The sequence below is a fragment of the Beta vulgaris genome, chromosome 7 (genome assembly GCF_026745355.1).
Source record: "Beta vulgaris subsp. vulgaris cultivar EL10 chromosome 7, EL10.2, whole genome shotgun sequence".
NCBI lineage: Eukaryota > Viridiplantae > Streptophyta > Magnoliopsida > Caryophyllales > Amaranthaceae > Beta > Beta vulgaris.
The window spans coordinates 43,519,761-43,534,527 of NC_079208.1; the positions used below are offsets into that span (position 1 = coordinate 43,519,761).

Below are 14,767 nucleotides of genomic sequence, written 5' to 3' on the forward strand. Positions count from 1 at the left end.
TGGGAGTGTTTCAAAACAGATGAGCATATTACTTTCTATGGGACCCCAAACTTGGGGATTCCAAAATCTCGCGCTGCAAAGGTGCTGCCATATCCGAATTTTATTTGCACAATGTTACACCAGAGAGAATTAGGTTCCGTGACATATCTACTCCACAACCATTTGAGAAGAAGACCCAAGTTTCTTTCTTGTAAATTTTCGATTCCAAGACCGCTTAAAGACTTTGGTTGTTCAATTTGGTGCCACGCAATTGGGGGGGATGAAATTCTTTTTTTCAAGGGAGCCACACCATAAGAATTGGCATTGCATCTTTATTAATTGTTCGGCAATGCCCATCGGAATCGGAAATAAGGACATGTAGTACAAGGGGAGGCTTGACAATGAAGCCTTGATGAGAGTTGTCCTACCTCCAAGAGAAAGGAGATTTCCCTTCCAAGACGCTAGTTTTTTCTCTATTCTATCGATGATGGACTTTCATAAGCTCAAATGAGATGAGTTGCCTCCAATGAGAAGACCTAAATAAGTGAAAGGGAGAGTTCCTTGTTTACACCAAAGTGCCTTGGCAAGATCATGCATTAGTATGGAATCAACATTTAAGCCAATTATCATGCTCTTGTGAAAGTTTACTTGGAGCTCCGATGAGAGCTCAAATAATATCAACATTTTCTTGATTTTTAAAGTACTTCAAGTGAGGGTGGACAAAAGACTCGTATCATCCGCATATTGTAAGTGGAATTTTTTTGGCCACTAACTCCACTAACTAATCCAACATGCTAACTGAATATTATATAAAAACTTGGGAAACAAGTAAATGTGATAACATATATACTAGATGCGTATTCTTTTATTTTATTAAATAAAATTCGATTAATATTCATTTTTGAGGGAACCGATTAATATTCTTAATAAAAGGAATCCTAAGTAGAATAAACTTCTTTTCTAAAAAGATTCTTAAAAAGATATTTGACAAAATATTTTTATTTATATAGTAAAACTAAATCAGATTTAAAATCTATCAACTAACAACTTCCATCAATATAAGGAAACATAATTTATTACTCTTATACTCTATGGACACTTATTATTTCTCAAGTCACATGTTAGTTACTTCAAACTTAGTGTGTTCTTAAAGAGTGTTCCTTACACCAATGCGAAAGGGTCATCCCAACTAGGGAACAACTCCTAGATCCTTTAATAAATTCACAGCTCTTTGCCTTTACCTTTATTCATCCAATACATGAAGACATGTTAGAGGTGATCATGGACCGAGCCGGGTTTTGGCCAAAAAAGTAGTCCGTTTCGGGGCAAAAACCACGGGCCGAGCCAAGGTTCAGGCCAAGGTTTCGCACCAAATCCCGTTATTTCGGGTCGGACCTAGCGAGCTTTTCGAAGCGGGCCAAAATTTGGCCTTTTTCCAAATATAGGTTTCTCATGACCCGGAATTTTTGCCCAAAAAATCGGACCGAGCCTGACCGCGGACCGAAAAATCGTGCCCAAAACCCGCCCAATTATCGAGCAGGGCGGGGCTCATTTTGATCACCTCTAAGACATATACATACTAGTCACCTAATGCTACTAATCTTCATTCTTTGCCTGATTTATCATTAAGGGAGCATATTCACTTCAACCTTGATTAAGTTTCTTCACTTTCATCTTAACTTGAGTATTCTCTTTGTTCGTTTAATAATTAAGCTTGGATAACATAAACTTAATTAAACGTATATTTAATTATAACTAGTATGTCTTTTGTCAAATTAGTCATCTTCATTATTACGCAGCTATCCTCATACAAACGTTAATTAAAATCCTACTAAGAATCATCTATATCAGCGTCGTGAAATTGTAGGATCGTAATATGTGAACTAGAATTTTAACATTAATGGTTAAAATAATACTACATAGTCCCCCCCCCCCCTCTCCTCCTAAAAAAATACTACTTAGTACTTACTCTTTGTGGTATGTAATGGTAATATGTTTGTTTGTATAATAAGGAAATATCCTTGTCTAGATAGAGAAACAGAAGGGTGATGACTGGGGTTGCTAATTGATAGAGTCGATCGCGAGCACGATTCGACTTAAAAACTCGTTAAGCTCGTTAAGCTCTTACTTGACCCGTGCTCGTTAATTTTTTTGCAACTCAGCTCGAAATTCGACTCGATTCGAGCTCGATAAGCTCGACTTGAGCTCGACTCAATTGCATGCTAGCTCGTTAAGAGTAAATAAATGTAAAAATAGTTTTATCTTGATTTTCTTAATTTTTTTTGAAAAAATATTAAATTTACTACAATAATTACCAAAACACTAGAAAGATATTCAGGGATGATAAATTAAATTTTTGTTGGGCTTGGTAAGCTGATCCGTATACCTCAAGTTTTTAATAAACTTTTTTATTAAAAAAAGTAAATTTTTAAGAAAAATATACTTCCTCCGTTCCATAATAAGTGAAACACTTCTCTAAAAAAGCTCTCACATAAAAGAGAGAAGTGTTTCATTTATTATGGAACGGAGGAAGTATGTATGCTCGCGAGCTTGGTCGAATTTGATTGAGTGTGATCGAGTTGAGCTCGAGTTGCTCCCGAGCTGCTTAACTCGATTAGCAGCCCTAGTGATGAGTCTGATGACTGATAAACAACTCCTCATTCATGCTAGCCTTTTCCAAATTACTGTACAATTAAATGGCGCCAACGACCAACGGCTATATTTAACTGCTACGTTCATACTTTTATCAATAGATGATTAGATGTGGTTAACTAAACCCCTTAAATCCTTACTATCATCATGCACAGACAAATCAACCCTTTCGAAAACTCATGCACTTCTCATTACGAGTGGTCTACTCAACCAGAGAAACCCAGCTACGAAGCTCATCACATCCTATGCGAATACAGGCAACATCGAACTTGCACGCCAAGTGTTCGACAAATTGCCTATGAGAGGCGTGGATGCTTGGAATGCCATGATTGTTGCTTATTCACGAAAGTCTCTTCCTAGTGAAGTTGTGGGTGTTTTCTGGAAGATGATTTCTGAAGGAATTAAGCCTGACAGTTCGTCTTTTACAGTGGCTATTAAGGCGTGCACGAGCTCGGCTGATATGGAGATGGGGGAAAGAATTTGGCTTCAGGCGGTTGATTATGGCTACAAGGATGATGCTTTTGTTGGGTGTGCGATTCTGAGTTTGTTGACGAAGGGCGGGAAGATGGTGGAAGCGAAGGCGGTTTTTGAGGGGATGAAGAGGAAAGATCTTATTTGCTGGACGACGATGGTAACTGGGTTTGCAAAGAATGGGCAGGGGATGGAAGCGGTCGGAATATTTAGAGAGATGCAAAGTAGAGGGATGGAAGGAGATGGGATTGTCATGTTGGGGTTGATCCAAGCCTGCGCTGATATTGGGGATATGAAGATGGGTCTTTCTGTCCATGGACATATGATAAGAAAGAATCATCGGATGGATGTTGTTATTCATACTAGTCTCGTGGACATGTATGCAAAAAATGGACATTTGGGATTAGCATATAGCATTTTCTGTAACATGCCTCAGAGGAATGTTGTTTCTTGGAGTGCTTTAGTATCAGGCTACGCGCAAAATGGTTTTGCAAGGGAAGCTCTTGAATTGCTGATAGAAATGCAAAGAGTTGGATGCAGACCAGATTTAACTTCTCTTGTGAGTTCTCTTTTGGCATGTTCACATGTTGGATACTTGAAACTGGGTAAATCAATACACGCATATATTCTTCGTATGTACGAGTTTGAAAATGTTTCTGCCACTGCTGTGATTGACATGTATTCAAAATGTGGGGTTCTTTCATCTGCTCGTATTCTCTTTGATATGATAAGGTGTAAGGATGCCATCTTATGGAATGCGATGATTGCAAGTTATGGGATTCACGGACATGGAAAGGCTGCCCTCTCAGTCTTTCATGAGATGATGGAGACCAGATCAGATCCCGATGATGCAACATTCTCTTCTCTTCTTTCAGCTTTAGGTCATTCAGGTCTTGTAGAGCAAGGTCAGTACTGGTTCAATGAAATGATCAACAGATTCAAGATTGAGCCTAGAGAGAAACATTATGCTTGTATTGTTGATCTGTTGGCTCGTGCAGGAAAAGTGGAAGAAGCTCTTGATTTGATAAGTTCCATGGAAAAACATGAACCTGGGATTTCTATCTGGGCTGCCCTTTTGTCTGGTTGTCATAACCACAAAAAATTTTCCATTGGTGAGTTGGCTGCAAAAAGAGTTCTTCAATTACAGCCAGATGATTCTGGTGTTTACTCCTTAGTTGCAAATTTTTTTGCATCAGCAAAAAAGTGGAAGGAAGTAGCTGAGGTGAGGAAATCAATGAGGAAGGCAGGTATGAAGAAAGTCCCTGGTTATAGCATGGTGGAGGTGAAAGGTAAGCTCCATGCTTTCCTTATGGAGGATAAGAGCCATTATCAACATAAGCAAATGGTCGAGATTTTAGAGAAGTTGGACCACGAGATGAGAGCCATGGGTTATGTGCCAAAGACTGAGTTTGTTATGCATGAAGTTGAGGAGGTAGTGAAGGTGAGAATGTTAAGTAATCATAGTGAGAGATTGGCTATTGCATTTGGCCTCTTGAACACTGAAGTGGGGACTAAGCTGGTGATTACAAAGAATCTAAGAGTTTGTGGAGATTGCCATGAGGCAATCAAATATATATCAAAAATTGTCAACAGGGAGATTGTTGTAAGAGATGTGAAGCGGTTTCATCACTTCAAGCATGGTGTCTGTTCATGTGGAGATTTTTGGTGAGTTGTGAGTGCCAATGCTAAGGCTAGAGAGAGGTATTAACCCTTTTGTCAACTGATATGCATCAACTGTTGAGAAAATTTTTGGTTTTGGTATATACCCATCTATCTGTACCAGAAATGGTAGAATGATCCAATTGATGACGATTTGCAGTAAAACCTGACATTGTGTGTTACACTTTGCTGCATCACTACTGTCAAAACCATGGCTTTCACTAAAAGCAATCTTCTGAGCAGATTTTGAGATGGATATTATGCAGCCTTCAACTTGCAGGGGAAAGCCACTTGTATGAAGCAGAAGAACGAATTGAATGACTATTCAATGTTGAAGTAACTTTGTTTCATTAAGCACTTCAAAGGCTGTGTTTGTTAACAACCAGGATTTATGAGGTCGCAGTCCTGCAAGACGCCAAGACATACTTAACTTCTTGGGTTGATTCTATGATGTCCGCTGCACTTTGCCTGAAACTAATAACTCTCTGAAGGTGGCTTCTGGAACCGAACCTTATAATTTGGTGAGAGATTAACCCCACATGATGGAGATGTTTTATATTGTTTGAGAGGAAAGAGGGGTACTCCTTCATAGATCTTATTGGTGAGATTGGAATGTCACAGGCATTTATGAGGAGGATTGCACTGAAGCAATGCAATATATATTCAAGATTGTTAACACGGAATTTGAGAGATTTGTGGAGCAATTGCATTGCATCGCATCATGCGAAAGATTTTTGTTCCTGTGGCTTGGAACTAATTTTCAAGACAGGGATGCTAATGTGAAAACGTATAGGTGATTCAATGCCTTATATTCTCTTTTCTGAATAATCAATGCTGTATTATTACAAGTGATTGGAGATCAATAACCCCCTTTGGATATGCATGATACTTGATACATAAGTTTAGCTTGGTGCTCATTTGATGGGCATAATAACTTTCCTATTTACACGATGATCATACCAGTCATTCTCAGTAGTCAGTACTACTGATATAAAGTAGTCTGGATGGCCGAGCAACGTTGTAGAAAAATCAACTGTGAAGTTATAGATAGAAAGATTTCGGTGCTTGATAACGAACCTGATAAAGTTATAAGCATGTTAGCGACATACGGTTTCACAGTCTGCAGAAAGGTGTAACATGGAACAACAAGTTGAAGAAGAATCACTATCTACTACTCTTTTGTAGATGTAACATTGGAATATTCACATTTATCGAGGCACAACTTTGAGCGATAATATATCTAATTGCATAACAGTAAAAATTATAAACAAATATATATTTGGAAAATGTATACTGTGACGATCAAACAAGATTTCACATTACTATATTTTTTTAATATATAAATAACAATTAATGTTCAAAGTGTATTGGATGAATGGTACCCAAAACCAACCTGTTACATCTAGAGAGAAAAAAAAAAGGAGAGAGTGCTTTAGTGGATCAGTCATCTTTTGATGTTGAAATTGGACAATGCTATGAACAACAATGTTGGATGAGTATGGTCTGAATTTTGAAGAAAACCAACAAAAAAAGTAGTGCAGATCATATCTTTAGTATCCTAATATATCTCTAAGCTAACACTTTTCATATCTTTCTTTTGAGGAAGTTCCTCGGCACAGGCATCACTTACGATAAAAGACCTTTATGTTTGGCTTATAATCACCCAAATCCTACCAAGTATAATCTCCATTCCTTTAGGAAATCGTGCATTGGACTTGTAAGCTGTAACAATTTTGATCTATACTTAATTGTTCTTCCTTCTTAAATTTTATGATTTTCTATTTTTATTTTATTTTTTTATCTTTAAGCTTTCGAACACACTATAGAAGTACAATGTGATTATTCGTCTCCTACTCTAGATTACAAATGAGTGAAATGACAAATTCAAAACCTTAAAGTTGAGCTTAGCAGTAAACGCAAGCATCAATCAGATATCTTCCTACTTTTTGTTAGCCCAATATTTCTAACTAATTACTATCACGCTCCTAAAAGGAGCACCAAAGACGAAATAACTCATAATTTAAGCGTATTTTAAGTAACCACCACCTCCACTATCAATAAATGAAAGGTTGTCTAATCAGATCACTAACATTATAGACAAGAATTCAAAACTTACATTCTTTTTTTATATATTCGACTTAAATATCGGAGGAAAAACCATTTCATATAATCTACTAAATCTCGCTTTGATTACAAATTAAGTTGTTGATCAAAACACTTTGACAACAATTGTCGGAAAGACTCGAAAGGAATCAACTGGTGACCTAATTAAGAAGCGGCTTACAAATTATCAATTCGGACCAGTATACAGAGTTAATTTATACTAAAGTTCCTTTATAAGACGTAAACACTTGGAATAATGCTCCTTTAATCAATTGCGTGAGGGTAAGATGGAATATTGTTGCTTGCAACTTTCAAATGTTGTAAATTGCCAATGACCAATTTAGGAGAAAAATTCAGGCTAATTGTATAATTTGTCATAAATTTCTCTCAGAAACATACCCAATTATATGAATGACTGCATCGATGTTGTACATAGCATTAATTGATGAAGGTGAGTATGTTAGCATTAGAAATATACAGAATTGCATTAATTGATGAAGGTGAGTATGTTAGCATTAGAAACATACAGAATTGCATTAGAAATTTAACGCGTAGCATAGAGATTTCCAATTTTTCCTCTTCATAAATCAAAGGACATGTCAATTATAAGGAGAGAGGGACAATTATGGACAATTTATGTCCACTAGACTTGGCTAGTTGGCCTGGCCAACTTTAAAACATATTCACACCTCTCTGGTTCTCTCTTAAATGGTAGTACAAGCATTAGGTATATCTTGAAGATGGAATGGCCTAGCATGGTCTTCTTTTATGACCATTGCAGATGCCATTAAAATGTGAAAATCTATAGATATAATAGATAATCGTGACTAGACTGACCTTATCTTCGCTAGCTCTCTGTCTATCGTATGAACAATTATTTCAAGGAAAGACGGAACTTGATTGAGTTGGTAGTCAAACAGATACCGCCTTCAGCAGTGAAATCTACCGAGGTCAGGTAACCAGAATCACCAACTGTAAATCACTTGCGGAGTAAAACAAGATAGGTTGTACATGGCCATCGAAATCTGCCGTTTAACCATAGGCTGCTAACAGCTTCAACTTCAAAGGGATCAAATATGCAAGTGTAGTTGCATTAAAACATACCATATATGATAGCCTTAATGGAAACAAAGATATGTTTCAAATAACATAAACCAATTATCAGAGTTGCAAAAAGATCTAGCACCAACAAGCCCATACATTAACCTGGTTCCATCCCTTCATTCTAATCCCCAAACACCAAACACCAAACACCAAAAGAAGGGATGGATACCCTTCACCATTTTCATCAAGCTGAAACGAGAAAACAGGTTTTTGGCACTAGCAGCCTTCACCAATGAATACCTCAAAATGTTTGTATTGATTTAAAATTGTAAAAGTCTTGTATAATTTCTTTCATCACCTTCTCAGAGCTTGGGTCTGAAGATTCTGATTATCTTCTAAAAGACGGTCATACTCGAGAAGCAAATCAGCAGCTTGTTTCTGAAGAGCAACTACGTGAGCATCTGCAGTCTCAATTGTCTTGTCTTTTTCTAGTGATTCAATCTTTAACTTCTTTACTTCATTGCTTACTTTCGATAGCTCGTCTTGCAGCGCCGTTATTTCTTTCGAAGCCTTCTCTTCCTTGTCCTTCAGCTGTTGCTTTTCTTTCTCGAGCTTCTCCACTTCCTCTTTTGATGATCCAACCTTGCTTCTTATATTGATGAGTTTACGAAGATAATGGTGCATACGATCGATTAAGAAGCCAAGAAACAAAGTGAACCCTGCAAAGAATATAAACATTCTTTGTTTAATGTCTAACTCGGTAATCAAGATATCTATAACCGCATTTGCAGTCCAACTTTGGTGAGAGCATATATGACTGCTCCACTTCTTTCTATCAATTTTTTTACAAGGAAAGAGAAAAGAAAAACCATTTTGTCTGTAAGATAGCCCTGATACAAGTTGAGATATTAAGCACTATCAACAAAAGTCACACAAATTTAACACATCACCAATTTGGCGGCATTCAGAAAAAGAAGAGCAATAGAGCTAGAGTTAATTATATGAAAGACTGATATTAAAGTATTACTAAATCAATAGCCACATACGGTTGGAGCTGAAGTGATAACATGCCAACTTGACAGCCAGCTTTAGGCTGTATGCCTTCAGACCTTTCCAAACACCCAAAAGCAGAAGGCCACTCATTCCTTGTAGAATTCTCTCTTTCTCCATACACTTCTTTATGCTAAAACATACTCCCCTGTCCCTATATAGATTTTTCATTTCTAATTTGAGGCACTATTCATAGGTAAAGAAAATCCTCAAAAAAAAGCCAATACATAAGATAAAACATAGTCATGTGAGGTCTTATTTTATTCGTCTCATTGTGTACATTAGAAAAATCAAACTTTTACAATTTTAACTTGTATGTAATTAAGGATATTCACGATACAAAACGTGCATTGGAGAAATGGAAAATCTATCGGGTGATGGAGGGAGTAGTAATTAATAAAAATGCTGCTATATTATTGGTCAAATTTCTAAATAAAGGACTACAATATACATTAACGTGCAGTCATAAATGCCAAAGTTCTAGTATACAAATCAAAAACCAAGCATGGCTCGAGTACTATGTTATATGCATAGCACAGACATGTTCGAACAGGCCCAACACTCACCGGCTACTTGAGGAGTAGGTTCAAGGCATTGCAGCAAATTTAGTGCCCAGTCAACTGTGATCCATTCACTTCAGCAACCGACTCTAATTCTGACATAGTATATCCACTTGAACTGTAGGGCACATTAAAAAAAGCACTTTCGAAATGGCCACTAGAGGCCATGTAAGAAAACACATAAGCACTTTATTGCACTAGCCAGATAAAGGCTAGAAGGTCTATAGGGATAGCTAATGGACCCTAGAAGGTCAATTAAACAAAATGTTTTTCAGAAGAAGAGCCACTGCCAGTCAAAAAACTGTAATTCCAGTAACATCCAATCATTCATATCTGATCTCATTTGTGTATATCTAGCAGGAGACTTGTATTTACTACGATAGTAATTCTTATATCTACAGTTGCAAGCATCAACTGATCCACACTTTCTTCCTCCAAAAAAATCAATGGGACGAAGCAGAACAAGAGTAAGCAGCACAGGTTTTCAAATTGATGTACTCAATTTACACCATCTACTCTGCCCTAAGAGCCATACTTACATGGACTCTTCAGTTTACCTCAAGTACCCATGTCAGATCCTTGACACTCTGACGTGGACACTTCATTTTGGATCAAAATCATTGAAAATTTACATAGAATAGCAGAGTCAGACACTTGGACACGTACCCATGTCAAACATGGGTATACGAGTCCAGGTCACATAAAGAGCTACATGACCCAAAAAACGCTGGATGGTTCAAGATCATGACAGATCATAATATCATTTTTCACACTGAAGAACTAGGTGTAAAGTGACAATAGAATGTATCTGTTAATATGCCATTCCAGCTACCAAACTCACTTGAAAACCATCAATCCTATAAAGAGTAAAAGACCTGTAAATCGTCCAAGTGTAGAAATGAAATAGTCTACTTTACTTGGTTTTAAATTTGAACCTAAGACCAAACATTACTCAACAGCAGGCTCATTTGACTAATCAGAAAGCATGCGGGGTAAATATGTTGAGTGTTGACACTGTAAAATGGATGAGATCGCCCACATAGGACCTTTCTGTGTTACTCGAACACTTCAATAGTTCAATATACCTAACATAACCGTGTCAAATCCTTGACTCTCAAACATGGGTATGGACACTTGACACTTGAATTAGGGTTGAAACATCAAGTTTCAACACTCAAAACACATACCGATTCTCGAAATGTACGTGCGTCCGAGTGACATTTGGAGCCTTTCAAAAGAAGCAAGTCTTCTGAGCTATTCATAGCAGTTGAAGTTTTGAGCAGCCATGCGCATATCATAACAGTTATTCATAGCAGTTGAAGTGTTTGAAGACTTTGAACAGCCATGTGCATATCATAACTTGAAATACTCAACTAAGAACACTTAGAAAATCCTTGCACTAACTCACCTTATTTTCACTTATTTTAGGAAAGATAGGTTCCAATAAGTCCAAATGATGGTGCAAGAAACACACCCTAAAATAACTCAAAAAGCTGCATTACAATCAGATGGTCTGTGCACCTCAAATTGTTTGGACTGCATCAAAATACAGAACTAGAAAAAACCATCCCCTCTAGCCTTTAGACTAAGTCAATAAGAGTTAGTAAACTAATGATGTTTTCCCATCTTAAAAACAAATGTCTTCAAGTCTAGTTCATGCTTACAGATCCTCCCTAGCCTTTAGACTTGACCCTTTAACCTACAGACAGCTTTTGAAACCATAAATGTAAAGCTCATATCTCATACAATTCTCAAGAAAGGAATTATACTTCAGCAATCCCTTAGGATTAGCAAAATAGAAGTCTAAAATATTTATAAAAAAACATTACCGGCACCCAAATTCGTATAGATTATAAATGTTCCCATCCAAAGAAATCACCCTTTGAAAACCAGACAAAGAATACAAACCAAAATCTCTTACAACACACATTCCCAAATCACATATCCTGTTTTGTCTCAAGATACTAGAAACCGTAATGCGAAATGCTAACTATGTTATCCTCACACTATACTACAAACATAGAAATTGGCTTGTATGGTAAACCACATTTTAAAATGCAACTTCGCTTTACAATATTTGGGTTGGATTTTTCTGATCAAATTAATATATAATAGCAGCATTTGGTGAGTGGTATACTAAATCAGCATACTGGCTTTTTTTATGATAATTCCCAAAACGCCAGAATTGCTCTTTCATCCCATGATTCAAGTAGCACTGTAAGCCTTGGTATCTTAATGGCTAAAATTATAGCTAACCATGTACTACAGAAATTGCTTTCTTCACAAGCTAGTCGAACCTCCTAACACTAAACCCTCACGACTATGTTGCTAGTTGTCGCCTTGTCGGCCATGCCTATCCATCTCTCTCCCGTGACAAATTGATAATACATCATAAAAACAAATGAACATGGAATCAAATACAAGGGAGTTTCCTAATACACACAACCCTCAAGTATAGCAAGAAACTAGAGATACAACCCCCCAAAATCAAACTATATGATCTCTCCCTATACCACTAATAGTACAACTAACCACTATTTTACAATGCCAAATGCCAGTGTCATTAGTTTATACAAGTTCCACTATTAATCAGACACACATGCGAGCGCGCGCAAGCACACACACAAACAAAAGAGCCCCTAAAATGTTTACCTTACCATGCATAACAAATATTACAAATTACAACTTCCAACATCAACCAAAACCAATAAAAAATGCAACATTGAGGGTGTAAGCCACAATCTAGTTGAAACACACCAAAGCAACAAAAAATTCATTTGAAAGAAAGAGAGAGAAATTAAGATCATACCCATAAGTGAAGCCTCAAGCAAGTGGGTCCTCCACAGAACTTGATCCATGGGTGACATAGTACCAAGTTTAGCACCCTTGTTCTGGATCTTAACAATACTCATTAAACTAGACAGCAAAATGACAGACATTGTACCAGCAATTGTCTTTACAGTTGCTGGACCTTTCCCCATTTTCACCTGATCCAAGCTCTTCATAACCAGCTCTCTTAATGGTCCTACCTTCACCAACAAAAGAAAAGCCACAAGACCTTCCACAAACAAAACCATAAACAACAGCTGAATCATCTTTTTCTGAGATTTTTCTTCTTCTTTTTGTATTAGTTTTTCTAAGAAAATCCACCTTCATGTAATTTAAGGGTGGAAGAATACAGCTAAAGGAAAAAGAAAAATGAGAAACCCAATTCAGAGAATCTTTTAGAATCCATAAAAGTAGCATGAATTGCAAAACTAGAAGAGGTCTTCAACACACCCATTAAGCATAAAAATGGCAAATGAAGAGTAAAATTACCAAATTAAAGTTGAAATCCTAACCAAAACCCACTTAGAAGCAACAGAAGAAAATAACCAAACAAAAATTTATAAAAGGTTAAATCTTTCAAAAACCCAAAAATAAATAGTTAGTCCATGTCAATCTTTACAAAAGAAACTGCTAAAACCCTTTCAACAGAAAGCAAGGTTCCTTAAGATAAAGACCTGAGTTAGATCTGTGAATTATGCAAATTTTAGCAAATAAATACTGTATTAATTAAAGTTTTTTCATTGGTTTAAGGGGAAAAAATGAACTTTTGGGGGAATTAGTAGAAGGGTTAGCTTATGAAATGCCCTTTTTCTTTGAAAAGTGAAACTGAGATGAGGGTTTTAGCAATTAGCAGTAAAAAAAGCAAAGAGAAAGAAATAAGGTGATTAAAGAGTGAATTACAAAGGAAAACAGTGATTAGAAAGTAAGAATGTGCTTAAAATGGTGCAGGAAAACAGAAAATGGATTCCCAAAGCCAAAAGAAGAGTGGGGGGAGACAGAGTGTCAGAAAGAGTCGTAGTCTCATAGAGAGATAATAAGCTGCTTTTGGAATTTGGTTTTTCAGCCAACTACAAGTTGTACTCTCACATCTAAATTGTACATCTTCACTCGCTATTATTGTGCGACGCGTGTTACTTTGATATGAATTATGATTCCTAAATTCCCCTTGAGCCCTTAATTGCTAAAGATTAACAAAGATAATCCCACTGTTTGGTTTAATTACTTAGGAAATTCCCACTTTGAAATTTATATATATACCTAAAATGGAATTAGATTTTTTGTTCATGTTGTTGGAATTTGCAAGTCTAAAAATTTAACACATAAGTAGGATTCGGAAACACGTGGTGGGTTTTGGATATAATTGTGGGAATCACATCAGTATAGTCTCACGTCAGCATACTAAGAAGAAACAAGCAAAATGTTTGGAGCTTCTGCTCCTTGGACAACGAAATCAGCATTTCACAGTGGTGGGATAGGAGCTCGCGCTCCTAGTTTATAGAAGAGCATGTTTTTGCTTCTTCATGAGACGCTTTTGACAGTGGGTTGTTTATTAGTACTTATCTGCTACAAAGCTTGTTACCTTTAGCTAGTTTAGAATTTTTGAGGTTTATCATATTTGCCTGATTAGTTATTAATTCTTTTAATCTTTTAGAAACATGAATATTATTATAGTTTCTAATTATCTTATCTTATTTTATATGGTGATAAGAGATTAGTATATCTTGTAATATATGAAGAGTTCTTGGATCTAGGATCTTCCAGCACATATATATTAAACTCAAGTATAGGGAGGAATTGCAAATAGCCTTAGAGTACTCTTAGGTTTGTAGAACAAAGTTCTTCAAAGGAGTTGACATTTCATGGAATTCATATATGTAGTCCCCTATTACTATCTAAAGACCTTGGATCTTGATTGTTGTGAGATAAAATGCTTAATCATTCTTCCTACAGCCAAGATACTCACTGATAGGAGTTATCATGCTCAAAGTTAAGAATGACTCAAGCATCAAGAGTGTGTCTAGTTAATCTTCATTCAATGAGAGCTTCCATAATATATCCTTGAATCGTTTAGTTGGTAGGTTGGATTTATCATTCATGTTGTTAAGGGGGTTCCCTTAGCTTATGTGAAGGGCCCTCTTCTCCATCTTATGTTAAGTGCGAGAACCCCCAGGTTAAGGTTTTTTTATTTTGTTGAATTGGTGGGAGTATTTCCCTTGACATAGACGATCTCTTTTCAATATGTGATCATGCGGGAGAAGAAATGATGGGTTCTCTTAAGAGTGTTTGTAACAATCCGCTGATAACCACAACTAACTAATTAAATTGGTAAAAGCTTTTCACGAACTCTAATGGTTATTACATGCTGGAATCACACCATTAATATGGCTAAATTGACTTAAAAGAACATGAGAATTACGAAT

General features: G+C 36.5%; 2 protein-coding genes across 5 annotated transcripts; one reads left to right on the top strand and one right to left on the bottom strand.

Annotated features, from left to right (window-relative positions):
- Positions 1–2,529: 2,529 nt before the first annotated feature.
- Positions 2,530–5,998, top strand: LOC104899538 (putative pentatricopeptide repeat-containing protein At3g25060, mitochondrial). Of its 4 annotated transcripts, XM_048647821.2 has the most exons (3): positions 2,530–4,007; positions 4,101–4,214; positions 4,299–5,998. In XM_048647821.2, exons 1-3 carry the CDS (start codon positions 2,741–2,743, stop codon positions 4,769–4,771), a joined length of 1,854 nt encoding a protein of 617 aa, XP_048503778.1. In that variant the 5' UTR covers positions 2,530–2,740; the 3' UTR covers positions 4,772–5,998. The 4 variants fall into 4 exon arrangements, with proteins under 4 accessions (XP_048503778.1, XP_048503776.1, XP_048503777.1 ...); XM_048647819.2 differs by having other exon boundaries at positions 2,530–4,214; XM_048647820.2 differs by having other exon boundaries at positions 4,101–5,998.
- A 1,984-nt stretch (positions 5,999–7,982) lies between these two features.
- Positions 7,983–13,403, bottom strand: LOC104899539 (uncharacterized). The gene is made up of 2 exons (XM_010686749.4): positions 12,328–13,403; positions 7,983–8,627 (listed from the first exon to the last, which is right to left on the bottom strand). The coding sequence occupies exons 1-2, from the start codon at positions 12,611–12,613 to the stop codon at positions 8,263–8,265; spliced, it is 651 nt and encodes a 216-aa protein (XP_010685051.2). The 5' UTR covers positions 12,614–13,403; the 3' UTR covers positions 7,983–8,262.
- Positions 13,404–14,767: the final 1,364 nt, after the last annotated feature.

Coding starts and splice junctions, on each gene's coding strand:
- LOC104899539 (XM_010686749.4), bottom strand. CDS start 12,613: ATGATTCAGCTGTTGTTTATGGTTTTGTTTGTGGAAGGTCTTGTGGCT. Junction 8,628..12,327: donor GCTTGAGGCTTCACTTATGG/GTATGATCTTAA, acceptor TATTCTTTGCAG/GGTTCACTTTGTTTCTTGGC.
- LOC104899538 (XM_010686748.4), top strand. CDS start 2,741: ATGTGGTTAACTAAACCCCTTAAATCCTTACTATCATCATGCACAGAC.